This window comes from Balaenoptera borealis, assembly GCF_965194805.1.
Source record: "Balaenoptera borealis genome assembly, chromosome: 8".
NCBI classification, from domain to species: Eukaryota; Metazoa; Chordata; class Mammalia; order Artiodactyla; family Balaenopteridae; genus Balaenoptera; species Balaenoptera borealis.
Window position 1 is genome coordinate 58,868,091 of NC_138865.1, and position 13,488 is coordinate 58,881,578.

Here is a 13,488-nt window from a genome sequence, read left to right on the forward strand (position 1 = left end):
GAGGCGAAGAAGCTGACCTTTAAGCAGCCTAAGTAAAAACTGCAAAGAGTTGTGAAACACAAAACGTTGTGGTTTCCAGTTTTACATCTGAGGTTTGATGTTTTCATTTAATGGTATGAGAGATGGAGAAAGCTCCAGTGCTGAAAAGTCCCTATTAAATCATATGTGGGCAAAGGTCAAGCACTCCAACTCACTGATACACTATACTGCAGATTCCTGCCTAACTGATGGGGAGCACAGGAAAAAGTGCTTGGGCAATAAAAGTATTAGAAGGGTAATTATCGTCCGTGGTTGGGACTGCATTCTGGTGCACTGGCAAAAGGTTTTTACTGGCCCTGATGAATTTTAAAGCTGAGTATTGTTGAAAGCTGTTTTAATAGGAAATTGATTAGCTGAGTGTTTCGTACAATAAATGGTGACAGTTTCATTGTTTGATGTCCAAAATAAATTCCTTTTATTCTTTAGTAGACAGAGGCATCCATTTAATTTTAAGATGGTCAGACTGAGCAGCAGTATAATTACTGGTGAATGTAATGTCACGAACATCTGTAACTTTGCTTTCAGAGTTTGTGACATCACACAATTTGGCAATATTATTGCTTTGGAATTTATTAACTGTGTATTGTAAAATTTTTTCAGATATATTTCAGAGATAAAGTTTACTTAAATATCAATATGTATTTTGTATAGGCCCAACTGTCTTCTATCTTTGTAATTATGCAATTGTTGGCTAAATTTTATTTTGAAAGTTAAAATGCACAGTCCTGTTGTTAGGCATTGTTTTGGTTTTGAAACAGAAAGGCAGTTTTCAAGGAAAGAATGAGAGAAAGGGGTGCAGAAAGTTTGAGTTGGTTTGCAACGCACTTCCTACACTTAATGCAGAATGTAAAGACGACTTAGCCATTCTGGATGAAGCTTTCTAAACAGATCTTTAAAACTGATCTGTTTTCATGTCACAGAGGCACATGTAGATGGGTAACAGAAGCCAATTTACATGTAGAAATAAAATGAGAGTATAGTTTTACTTTAAAGGTCAGCTATCTTGAAAAAGGACAATTGCTACAACTCTCACAGGATCAGCAAAGAAGACTGTATGTGAAAGTGCCTATAACTTTTGAAGTATTGCGAGTGAAGCAAGGCAATTATTACCATGATTTTCAAAGTTTAAAATAAATCATGCAAAAATTACAGGGCAACTGCTGACATTGTAATCCCGGAAAGCAAATGTCTTCAGAAGTTGGGAATCTCTGTTGATGAACTAGCCTCATTTCTGTACAGAAGTGGAAACCAGCTAATCTTAATGCTGGCCAGTCTGTGTTCAGATTCAGTGGTGGCTTGTAAATGTGCCCGAAATGTAGGCACACTTAGTGGGATGGTATTTTTTTTAAACAGTCGAGTACAGGCATTTCAGCAGCGACATTATTAACAGCGTCATTTTTCTCATTTAGTTTTGTCCTCAGGGGACACCAAACAGCTCCCAGAGGATGGGAAAAAAGTCCACGGTTATTTATTCATTTCAGTGAAAGGCAAAGTGCTGGCAATGGGGCTTGGGGAAGCTAACCGGTTGTGAATTTTCTAGTAGGGAAAAATTGCTCCCCTAATTTGACAGTAGTAGTTTAAGGGCTGAGAGAGCTGGGCATGATTTTGCAATTCCCATCAAGTGCAGACAATTTCAGTACTTGTTGGTTGTTTATATATGCATTGTTGAGTGGATTTTTGATGTTCTTGCTTGTGGATATAAAATTGTGTTTTACAGGCTACACGTGTATGATTTTTATGGTTCATTTGGAAGAAGAAAAGGTCCCTGGGCATGGTGTAGTGGATACTTGCAGTCTTGCAGGCCTGTTTCCTGGGGTCAGGAGGTCATCTGTCTCTTTTGTATTTAGTTTTAAAATATTGATACTGGCCATGCAGCCAGGGTGTGTGGAATAGTTGAGCCTCCCCTCTAATCACATGCAAGAGCTAAAAAAAAAAAAAAAAAAAAGTCATCCGGGTGTATTGAAAATGACAGCTTTGTTAAGCTCCAAGAACCTTTCCCTAAACTGCTCAGGATTCACAACTTGTCACTGAATTTCTTTAGAAGGGAGAAGGTTAAAAGAAAATCAATATTAGAAGACCCTTGAGATGTTAAGCTCCTCTCTGGAGGTCAATGAAAGGCTCCAATTGGGTAATACTGCTTACTTTTTCAAATATACAATTGAGTTTTGAAAAATCCAGTCACCTGAAGCACAGACACTCCAGCACTTCTTGAAATTAATAAACTATCTGTCAGAAAAGAAACTTTTCTCCCTATAAGGTGGCAGGGAATAGGTGATCTAGGGAGGAGGTCTTTAGGGATTCTGAAATATCAGATTTTCCTGTTGCTGCAGAAGCCTTTCACTTCTTTCTTCCAGACAGATTTTGGGGTGAATGAAATTGACTTGCTTTAACTCTTTCAGTGAGTGAGAGAGAGAAGAAAGGCAGTTTAGGAGAGGTAAGTACCAGTCTAAAAAGTGTTTGGCTCACTTTGATAGTATCAGAAGCTTTTCAGAGATACTTTAAAACCACTCTTAATACCATGGCACAGAAATGCTGGGTAAAAGGGAAAGTGGCTAAAATACCGTATATACTTTCTCACTTCCTTCTCTCTGCTCTTCTACCTGGGATTTAAAAGATTGGCATTTCTCAAACCACAGATAGTGAAGGGTCCTGCTGAGAGAAGACAGATGTTCCACACACCCCAATCCATCAGCTCCTCTTTCCAGAAGCCTCTCTTAGAGTTCATCCTGGGAAGACCTGCAGTGGCCTTGGCATTAGCTGTACAAGAAGTAGTGTTCTGGGGGTGGGGGGTCAGCCATCCCGCCCATGGCTCCAAGGCCTGAGAGGACAGTCAAAGCCATATCAAATGAGCACCCCATAAGCCACTCCGGATGTCTCTGTTGTCCATTCTTTCCTCCCTTTTAGTTTTCCCCTCCTCACCATTACTCCTTTCTTATTTCCCTTTTTCTCGGAAACAGATCCAAACCGCCAACTACCAAGCATCCCCCATGCTCATCCAACTGTGCCCAACCATAAGTGCCCTACAAACAGGGAGAGATTTGAACCCCTCAGTGATAGGCCTGGGAGGCCCCGGACATCTTCACTTCTCTGGGGTCTTACCTGGGTCTGTCGCTGTTTCTTCACCCCTGGCGCTGCTGCAGCTTTTGTGGACTCTTCTGTGTAAGAGTTGTCAATTTTTCGTTTTTCTTTTTTAAGCTTGTGAGAAACTTTAGGATGCGACCTAGTCTGGGTGGCAAGAGGAAACCGTTTCTGTTGGTAAGGGAAACTAATAAGGGAGGAGGAGTAGCGTTGCCTGCAGACACTTGCCCAGGGCTCAGCGCTGGGCCTCTTTTGCTAGGGGACAGCGGCTCGTTCTAGGATCTCTGGCTGAACGAAGCTCTCTCTGGGTGCCAGGATTTCACTGGGGGTGGTGTGGTGAGGAGGGAGGGAAGTAGAGAGGGAGGGAGAGAAAGAGAGAGATGGGAGCTTGATTTTTAAAGAGACCCCGAAATAATGGCTTCTGTACGAGTTCAGGCATTCAAAGAGGTGTGTTCAAGGACAGGAGTGCATTCGTGCCAAGGGGAATGTCTTTTATGGTAAATTAACTCCGGTTAAATTGAATATTTGTTCAAAGGGAAACTCCAGTAGTTAAAGCTGGTATTATCAGTAGCGCTTCCCCGCCCCCCTCCCCTCAGACTCTGGTATGAGGGTGAGAAAAGGGATGCAGCATAATGTGCAATACAAAGTGATGCTTTGGGGATTTTTTTTTTTTTTTTTTTTTTTGCAAATCTAGCATGAGATCGCCTAAAAATTTATGAGAGAGAAATGAGTATTTATAACCCGGACTGTCACCTCATTTCTTTCATCTATAAAGACGATCAACTTTATCCTGGTTTTTCAAAAAAGAAGAAATGACCCACACAAAGGAAATTAACGTTGTCAGAGACCTGACTGGAGGATTTGCCTCCGGGGGAGCAGGGAGGCCGCTCCCGCTGGTGTGTGCCCTAAAGGGTTAACTCGGGAGAGTTCGCTAAATTTCCCCGACTTTACCTGTCTTCCCAGAACCAACGCTCCCCCCACCTCCACCCCTGGCCTCCTCAACTCCCCCTCTTTCCCCAGTGCTTTTTTTCTTTGGGCTCTTGGTTTACGGGGGCTGCAGCTGGTGGACTTGGCAGGCTCGCCTCATTAAGAGTGCTCTTTGAAAACGGACTGTGTTTGAGCATTTCCCTAATGAGGACAGGACGGGGTTAAAAAGTGACCATTTCATGGTTGACTTGAACCTGCCTACTTTTCTTGATGTGTCGTTGTGAAATGCTTGATGTGGATAACTCCCACTTGCTGAAGGAAAAAGTCACTGGTTCCTTCGGGTCCTCGCGGGGTGGGGGGGATAAAGGGGTGGGGGGAGGTGGGCAGGAGCCGGAGAGACACAGAGAGAGGAGAAAGTTGAGGGGAAAAATCGAGAGGGGGGAAGCGAGGAGAAGAGGAAAGGGAAATCAGAGCACAGCTGGAGGTGGGGGTGGCCCCGCCCCGGGGCTGGGGCCGTCGAGTCCTCTCCGCGGCCCCCGGCTAGGTAGACGCGGAGCCCCTGGCACTCACTTTTCCTCTCTCCATTGTCTGCACAGCCTTTGCTTCCACCTCTTCCCCACCCACCCCTGGCCGAAAACCGGAATTTGGGGGGCGGGGTGTGTATGTGAGAGTGTGTGTCTGTGTGTGCCAGTGCCCGTGCGCGCGCGCGCAGAAAGGGTGCAAGGCAAACCGCCGGCCTCCAAATATCCGAAATCAAGTTCATTCACTCGGGGCCCGCGGCTCGCGGCGGGGTGGGGGCGGGGCTTCGCGCGGGAGCTTGGCGGGCGCGGCCGCCTCTGCAGGGCTGGAGCGGCACACGCATCCCGCTCGCGCGCGCGCGCCCACCCGCCCCGCAGCCCCGGGAGCGCCGCGGCCCCGCCCTGCCTGCACCCAGGCGGGGCGGGAGCCGCTTTCCGCCGGCGCCCCGGGCCCCGGGGGGGGTGGGGTGGGGATTGGGAGCGAGCCAGAGGGGCTGCAGGAGGAAAAGAGCGGAGCAAGCCGCGGGAGGAGGAGGAATAGGAGGAGGAGGCGCCGGAGGCGGCGGCGGCAGCTCGGCCCGGTCCTCCCGCTCCGAGCGAGGCCACGTGCACCGGGCACCGCCAAGGAAGGCGGCAAACCGCGGCGAGGCGCGCCGCTTCTGCGGAGCTGCCCCGGGACGCGGGCCTGCGCAAGGGAGACCCCGGAGGGCCCCGCCCCCATCCGCGCCGGCGCGCCCCAACTACTTGAGCCCAAGTTCGCTCAGGCCCCCGCCTCCCCGGCCTCCCCCTCCTCCCTTCAGCCGGCGGGCGCTGCGGACCGCGCCCGCCCGGGGTGCGAGAGTCGGCGCCCCAGCCTGGGCCCCGGGGCGGCCTGGGTGTGAGGGAATTTTCCATTCGTTCCTTTCTCCGGCCCAGTCCGGCTCAGTGCTTCTCCCACTCGGAGGTTCCCGCGGTTTAAAGAGTCCGCAGCGAGCACCGAAATACCTCTTCCAGGGCGGGTTTTCGAGGGGTGTGTACGTGGTGGTGGGGGGGGATGCGGGACTTGCCCAAAGGGCGGAAAGAAGATCTATTTAAAATAATAAAAAAAAGTCGTGGTGCTGTTGCAGTGGTATGAGAGCTTTAACAAATGAGAGAGAGAGAGAGAGAGAAGCAAGAGGAGGAGGAGGAGAAAGGTGGGGGGCGGGGGGTGTGGAGAGGCTGGTGCAAAAGGAATGCGCGTTTGCAGGAGGAGGAGTAAAGCGATGATTGTGTAATTAAATAATAAAACAATCCTTAAGTCTGATTTGGAGAGAGCTCGACCGGGGTCCGGAGGGTGGAACCGGTGAATTTTTCAACTTCCAAGTTTTGCAACGAAAGAAAGCGAGAGAGGGAGGGGAAAAAAGAGCCCAGAGCAGAAAAGAGAGGAGTTTGGAGCCGAGCGGGAGAGCGGGATTTATCGTTTGGGATTTTTCAGGAGCGCGTTCCGATCCCTCTGGGCGGCGGCGGCGGCAGCAGCAGCCTCCTCGCTCGGCCGGGTCAGACGCGGGGCGAGGCGCGCGGGAGGGCAGCCGGGCGTGGAGGAGTCGGCGCGGGCAGCGGCGGCTGCAGCCGGGGACCGCGCGCCGCGAGCCTCTTCCGCCCGGGAGACCTGCGCTCGCGCCCCCTCCCTCACCCCGGCCTCTCCCGGCTCCCCCACCCCACCCCGCCCCCACCCCGGCCCTCTCCCGCGCGCGCCCCGCCACCCGCGCGCACTCGCTCACGCTCCCCCTCGCGCACACACATGGTCGGCTCGCGGCAAAGTTTCGCCTGCGGTCGCCACTCCGGGATCCTGCCGCAGTGCTCGGGGCCGTAACCTTGAACTTTCCCAGCGCGGTGACACATTCTCCTCGCTCTCCCTCCCGCCCTCTCTCCTGCGCCCCCCTCCCCGCCTTTTTTAAAAAAGCATTTCACCACCAACCACCACCCCAATCCAACCCACACCGAATCTTCGCGCACCCCCTAGCCCCCAACAAAAACAACAACTGCAAAACAGAAAACAAATCCCCAAACCCAGGCGAAAAGCAGCCAACACCGGCGGCGGCGGCGGCCTCGGCGAGCACGGCCAGCGCGCTCGGACTGCAGGAGGGTTAAAAGTGTAGATTGGATTTCACCCCGGGAAATCTAGCACGCCGAGTGAACTTGAATCTTTGGCTATTTAAGGAGGACTGGGTTTGTTGTGAAGTTGCGGTGATCCAGCGCAGAGCCCCGTCCTGATTGATCGCATCGCGGGGCTCAGATGACTGTAAAATGAATAGATGAAATTCTTGCTTCTCGAAGATTTTCTTGGGCATCTCCGGGAAAGTGCGTTTTAAGGCGAAGTCATGATGTATTCTCCCATCTGTCTCACTCAGGTACATGCCTCGGTCACTTTCTCGAGCTTTCTCTCTAGCCCGAAATGCCTTTGTTTTGTTTTGCTGCTCTCGTCTGCGGACAATTAATGGCTTTAGTTAACCTCCGCACACCCCGGTCCCCCTCAGAAGAAGTGGCCCGGAGTTGCGGCGGGGTTTGCAGGGCGGCGCGGGAGCCGGCGCGCGGCCCCTAGACCACGGCCACCGCGCGCGCCGAGCCCAGCGTCCTGGGCACGGAGAGCGGGCGCCCGCGCCCTGCCAGGGCGGCTGGGCCGGGCGAGGCCGCCGGGGATGGGCAGGGCCCGGGCCCGCAAGCGCTAGCCCGCGCGCGGCCCCACTAGTGCCTGCTGTACCCCTGCCCAGGGTACCCGCCGCCTCGCTTGCGCGCCGAGGCGGACTCCGGCTTTAGAGGAGCTTTAGGGGAGGACTGAGCCCTTATAAACAACCGGTGAACTTGGGCGACGGGACTCCAGTAGGAGTCCTTGTGGGCGCCTCTGGACTCCGCTGCAGGCAGTGGGCGGGAGACGAAGCGAGTCGGAGGTTGTGGTCCGGGGGCCCATTCCTTTGCTTAATTTGGGGATCTGAAACCCAGGTCCATCGCGATCCGCACTCTGAGGTTTCCAGTGACCACGCCACAAAGGCGGTCTGTACGTGGAGTCGAGTTAGTTGGTCGTGGTGAAAGTTAAGGACTTTTAAAACATGTTCATTTTGTGGAGACCTGTTCCTTTGAAGATATTTGGGCGTAGGACAGAAAGAAATGCTCGAAAGTAAGGTCATTTAAAATTTTTTCACTCTGAAAATTGTCCTAAGACTTCAGGAACAGTGTTATGAAATAAAATGGTGGCTTTATACTTTTGCAGGAACACAATTTATATAATTTTAAACCAGTCGGTCAAATGGTAAAGTGCCGAGACCAAACAGACTTACCTGGGGGCATCTTTCATCGCTGCCCAGCTAACTAACCAACTGACGAGCTGACTAAATATCTTAGCCCAGAGTTGTTATCTGAAGCAGTATTTTAAACCTCTAAAGGTATGGGGCAGTTGACTTCAGCTTTTAGGAGGATATGTCACGATTAGTAATTGAGAACCATTTTCTTTGACATTGGCTTAAAAACTAAACAGTTGAAGAAGTGTCGCCTAGTCTAAGGTGTGTTACAATTTTTTAAAAATCCAGTATCATGATGATGCATTTTTCTGATGAACAAATGATTAAGGTTTCAATTGTATGACAATTAGAAGCCATTGTGATTCAAAAGGACTGAGGCATTCATAAATTGTGAATGAAGATGAAAACAATGATAAGGCTTATTCAGTGATTGGATACAGTCCTGTAGCTTTTTGGCTGACACATTTTTTATTGTTTATATTTTGTTTGGCATCTGAGTATGATTAACTTAGATATGGCTATTTTCAGCAAGTAAACGTGCACTTTAATTTAACAAAACTGGAAAAATGAGTTGCTGAGCTATTTGTATTTTTAAGGCTGTGAATAATGGCCAATAAATATGATGATGAAACTGTTTCAGGTATAACGAATTGCCTTCAGCTGCAAAAGTTACCTTTCATATTACCCATCAGCAGGATTTTTTTCTCTCTTTCTGGTAAACCACATCCATTTGACATTATTTTTACATTATTGAAGCATAGTTCAAATAAAACAAATTGAGGTAAGGTTTTCACTTGCAAAGTGCTGTACCACTTACTCTCATGTAAAGGATTGCTTTTCTATATTAGTTCATATTTCCAGCATCGGCTTTTCAGAAACATTGCTAGCGATTACATTGCATTTTCGGTTTCCTCTAAATATGTATTGAAAAGTCACTAGCTTTATCTAAATTTGTGTAAGTTAAAAATAATATTGTAGCATCGTGACATATGGAATATTAGGAGCATATACAGCATAGTCATTCAGCTATCACATTAGTATTCAAGGGTGCATGCTTACCAACACTAATTCATGATGACTGATATTCTCTACTGTTTTAATAATGTAAATCTAAGTTGACATATTGAAACTGTTTTGGGGATTTAAGGTCTAGACTAGAGAAGAAATTTTAGCTTTAGAATTCTCACTTTAATATCTGTGTGACTTTATAGGTAGTGTAAGGTGTTGCAAAAGTAACATTAACGGTGTTACTTTGATTATCAGACCAGTAGTTTAGTTTTGTATTACAAGAGCCTAATAGCTGCAGCAAAACATTTTTTAGGATATGTAAATACAAAATAGAGAAACATTCTTAATTGATTGAAAACTTTACTAAGTGTTTCAGTTGTCACAAAAGGATATCTAGGTTTTAGAAAGAATTTTCAGAAGGAGCTACAGTTAAAGTTGATATTTATCGAAGTGTTATTCAAAAGTATCAGTACATGGATATAAATCTGTATTTATGTATCAGTATAAATCAGATGTAAAAAGAAAATTAAGAACCATCATATATGATTTTGTATTTGCTTTTTCTAAAAATAATGTAAATTCTTAATAGTATAACTTTCACTTGGAATGATTGCATTGAATTTTTTTTTCTTTCACTGTTTCTCAAGTTCTTAAGGTACATTTTAAAAAATGGTTTACTGTTATATAGCAGTGCTCCAAGAACATCTAATATTTACTCTTCCGCCTCTATATTGGTCTAATTTTCCATCCCTTTCATGGAGACCACTGTTTCTGTGAAGAAGAAGAAATATTTCCAGTAGAATTAGGACTGTTTACTTTTATATTTGAAATTTGTAACTAGGTTATTTATTTTATCAATCTAGTTCAACTAAAGGAAGTTTAAAAAGAGAAAGAATTGGCATTACTGAATGCCAATGTGTTTTAATAAAATGAGAGAGCAAGGTGGCATATTACCTTAGCATAGCGCCATTAGATCTTAGATCATTTACATGCTTTCTTAAAAAATAATTTTCATAGTTGTTTAAAGTATTATTGTGATAATCTATTAATTAGGACATCTGAATACCTTAATCACTTTTTTTTTGATGAAGACAATTTACTATGCTCCATATTCATATCATTCAGAATCACTAAAAATATATTGTAACAGCATTAGAAAACAGTCATACTTGGGAGATGATATTTTAGTCATGTTAACACAGAAATATATGTGACTTGCTGAAAATCTCTACTTATCACTTTTTTGAGGCTATGTCTCCATGTCAGAAGTAAGTGTTTTGCTTGAAAGGAATTCACATAATAGTAAAGCCCTGAAAGATATTTATAAGGCAACTGTGGACTGAGAAAGTTTGCTACTTCTATTTATCAATAGGAAAAAAGTATGTTTTAAAACATTACTTGGCAGCATTGGCAACAAACTCAAGGCAGCCTTAAAAAACATTGTTTTGTGTGCATTTGCTAAGAAATTCCAATTTCAGCCCTCAAATTTGCATTTTGATTGTTGAAATAAGTTATTAAAATTTTGAGATCTGTTACATGATAGATGATTGGAAGCTCAAACAAATTTAATCAAAGTATGTTTGATGTCTTTATAGGAAAATGAAATGTTACTGAACATAGTACTTAAGGATAAAAGTGCTTAGAAGTTAACACGTTGCTTAATATCTGTTAAAATAATATCGTATTTTTAAAAGTATGGCAAGGGTAAAGTGAGTGAGGCAAAGCTACTCCCGCCCCCATGTACTCTTTACATCTCAAGTTTTCAGTTCATGAGTATATATGTATGTTTTTTGACCATATCAATAAATCATAGTTAAAGTCAGAATATAGGAAGTGAGTTCCCAAAGCATGTTTGAGTCCACATCTCCTTGAGCAGGGTTTCCTTTTGCATATATTTCTAAGGGGGATAAACAAAGTTTTTGTAGTTACAGTGAATGCTGAAAGCATGGCATCAGAAAGTATATGGAGATAGGGAGGTCTTATCATGGGCTGTGGTTGCTGTGAGCAGGGCTGCCTTCCCACACAAAGAACAGATTGTGGTTTAACTCTTTCCATGGCCTAGTTTAATGTGCTCGCATAGTAACTGAATTGTTCAAATCTCTGCTGGAAACTACTGATCGGTTTAATGATTTCCTCTATGGCATTTGGTTATGCCTCATGCTGTGATGTAATCATCTACATTCTGTATTGTTATAAAATTTTGATTTAGGTTTATTCTGCTCTAGAAACATTTTACAGCAATATGTTAAAACACTTGAAAACTGCGTTATTGATTGGATGGGATGTTCACCTCTTCCGGATCTGAACTGCACACTGCGAACATGCTGCAGTCTTTAGCGTTGAAACTTTGAATTTGATCTTAAAAATGAGTTCATAACTCTATGGGAGTTTGGGGGTGTCTTCTTTGTTAGAGTGTCATTTGTGATACTTTCATCATTTTTACCTGATGGAATTCATCAGTCTGCTGATTAAATAGAATTTATTCCACATAGCTCAGGGTGACCAGCACTAAGATGTCAATGCTAACTTGGGATATAAACAGTTAGAGAAAGTTATTTTGTGGTTGAGGTGACAATACAGTGACCAGAAAAGTGGCCGCAGTGGAAGTTCTCATTTGTTTCAGATCTGGCCTTATTGCCCGCGTACAGTGTGCATAACTGGATGTTAAGCTCTTTCTCGGAACAGTAAGAGGCCTGAGCTTAGGAGACAGGTTTTACCTATGGCAGGAAGTAATGAAATACTGACTGCTTTGGGAAGTAACTTGAAATAACTGGAGGTGCAAATTATCTGCCACTCGTCGCCGCCTCCCTCCCTTATAAAAGGCTTGCATGAAGCAGGCAGGAAAAACGCAGGAGCCTAAGGTAAACCACTTAATTCACAAGACGGGATCTCTCCACGTGCAGATTCACAAGTCCATGCATACGGGCACCCACAGCCCTGTCCAAGAATTCAGAGGCGTAGCAGATGAATTGTATTGATTCCACAAAAGCAGGGAGTGACCAGCGGTGCACTCCTGGTGTCACCCTGCCACTGCATGCAGAGACACAAAGAATGTAAAGTTGGTGCCAAGTTGCCATTTTTCATTGTTCACCTCAGATTGATTTTTAAGGGGTTTAGAATAATTGCCACACTCATGTGATCGGTTAACAAATTAACTGACTCTGTGGGGCTTCAGACTCTATAGGAAAGCTGCCGGAAGAACATCCGAGTCAATTTTGTTTCAACTTTAGAAACTTTTATTTAAAAATGCAAGAGCGTGTCTGTGGGTCTGTGAGAGAGTGGCAGCGCGCGCGCGCATTTGTGTGTGTGTGTGTGTGTGTGTGTGTGTGTGTGTGTTGGGGGCCAGCGTTGCTGGTGGAGGGAGGGAATGCGCTGCTCAAAGTATGGAAACCTTCTGTTCAGGACACTGATACGACAAGCTGTGTCCTTTGCCCACTTTCCCTCACTGTATACCAGTTTCTCTAGTTACCACTCTTGGAATGGTGCTGTTTCAGTGTTGGAATGTTGGACGTTTGATAAGAAAATGGATCAAGTTTAATGGCGCATGCTCTTTGTGCCACCAGCAGCCTCTTGCTGAGAGCATGCTCCAAAAGCGGGAACTGTGTGGCATTACACTGAGCATCTATATGCTTTGTGTTTCTGTGCCACAGAGAAGAGAAATGAACTGTGGCATCGCTCCTGCCTTCTGAACAGCTCTGCTCCGATTAAAAAAAAAAAACTCACTGTGTTCTTTGTAAAATGGTACTGCTTAGTGTTAGTTGGTCAATCAAATATTTAAATATTGAATTAGGTGCCAAGCATCTTGGTCGCTTACGTTTTAAAGAACGTAGGATACATGGTGGGAATGAGGGGGATGGGGCCAGAGTGGGAATACATATATAAATCTTATTTTCTTTTTTAGGAGGGAGAATCAACCTGTGAGTTTAGGTGGAAAAGGGACAGCTTGGCATACTTTATTTTCTTCTGGTCCTGCTATTTTGATAATTTTAAATAAGGAAAGAATGTTATTTTTATGCATAACTCTTGGTACCGAATTGGGAATGGGTTGTGGTCTGATGTTTTGGAGCCTTTAAAAAACTAAACTGACTGTGTATGTCTTCTTTTTCCTCCTCATCTTCCACAGGATGAATTTCACCCATTCATCGAGGCACTACTTCCACACGTCCGTGCAATTGCCTATACTTGGTTCAACCTGCAGGCTCGGAAACGCAAGTACTTTAAAAAGCACGAGAAGCGAATGTCAAAGGATGAAGAAAGAGCAGTCAAAGATGAGCTTCTCAGCGAAAAGCCTGAAATCAAACAGAAGTGGGCATCCAGGCTCCTGGCCAAACTGCGCAAAGATATCCGCCAGGAGTACCGAGAGGACTTTGTGCTCACCGTGACTGGCAAGAAGCACCCGTGCTGTGTCTTATCCAATCCCGACCAGAAGGGTAAGATTAGGAGAATCGACTGCCTGCGACAGGCAGACAAAGTCTGGCGTCTGGATCTAGTCATGGTGATCCTGTTCAAAGGCATCCCCTTGGAAAGTACCGATGGAGAGCGGCTCATGAAATCCCCACATTGCACAAACCCAGCACTTTGTGTCCAGCCACATCATATCACAGTATCAGTTAAGGAGCTTGATTTGTTTTTGGCATACTACGTGCAGGAGCAAGGTAGGAGCA

The 13,488-nt window shown here is 45.6% G+C and overlaps 1 protein-coding gene and 1 long non-coding RNA gene across 14 annotated transcripts in view; one reads left to right on the plus strand and one right to left on the minus strand.

Moving 5' to 3' along the window:
• Positions 1-6,397, minus strand: part of LOC309633183 — a 43,328-nt gene extending 36,931 nt beyond the window's left edge. The window contains exons 1-2 of one of the 3 annotated variants that reach the window (XR_014247364.1): positions 6,322-6,397; positions 3,139-3,264 (exon numbers count right to left, since the gene is read on the minus strand). This is a non-coding gene — a long non-coding RNA (uncharacterized lncRNA). Of the gene's footprint in view, positions 1-3,138; positions 3,265-4,614; positions 4,788-6,321 lie in introns of those variants that run through there. The other 2 variants (XR_014247365.1, XR_014247366.1) reach the window with 2 other exon arrangements.
• The window catches only part of NFIB (nuclear factor I B), a 235,700-nt gene continuing 228,066 nt past the window's right edge, over positions 5,855-13,488 (plus strand). For 2 of the 11 annotated variants that reach the window (XM_082401658.1, XM_082401662.1), the window contains exons 1-2: positions 5,857-6,931; positions 12,948-13,479. In XM_082401658.1, coding sequence (XP_082257784.1) covers positions 6,902-6,931; positions 12,948-13,479 — 562 coding nt within the window. In that variant the 5' untranslated portion in view covers positions 5,857-6,901. Of the gene's footprint in view, positions 6,932-12,947; positions 13,480-13,488 lie in introns of all 11 variants that reach the window. The other 9 variants (XM_082401652.1, XM_082401661.1, XM_082401656.1 and 6 more) reach the window with 6 other exon arrangements.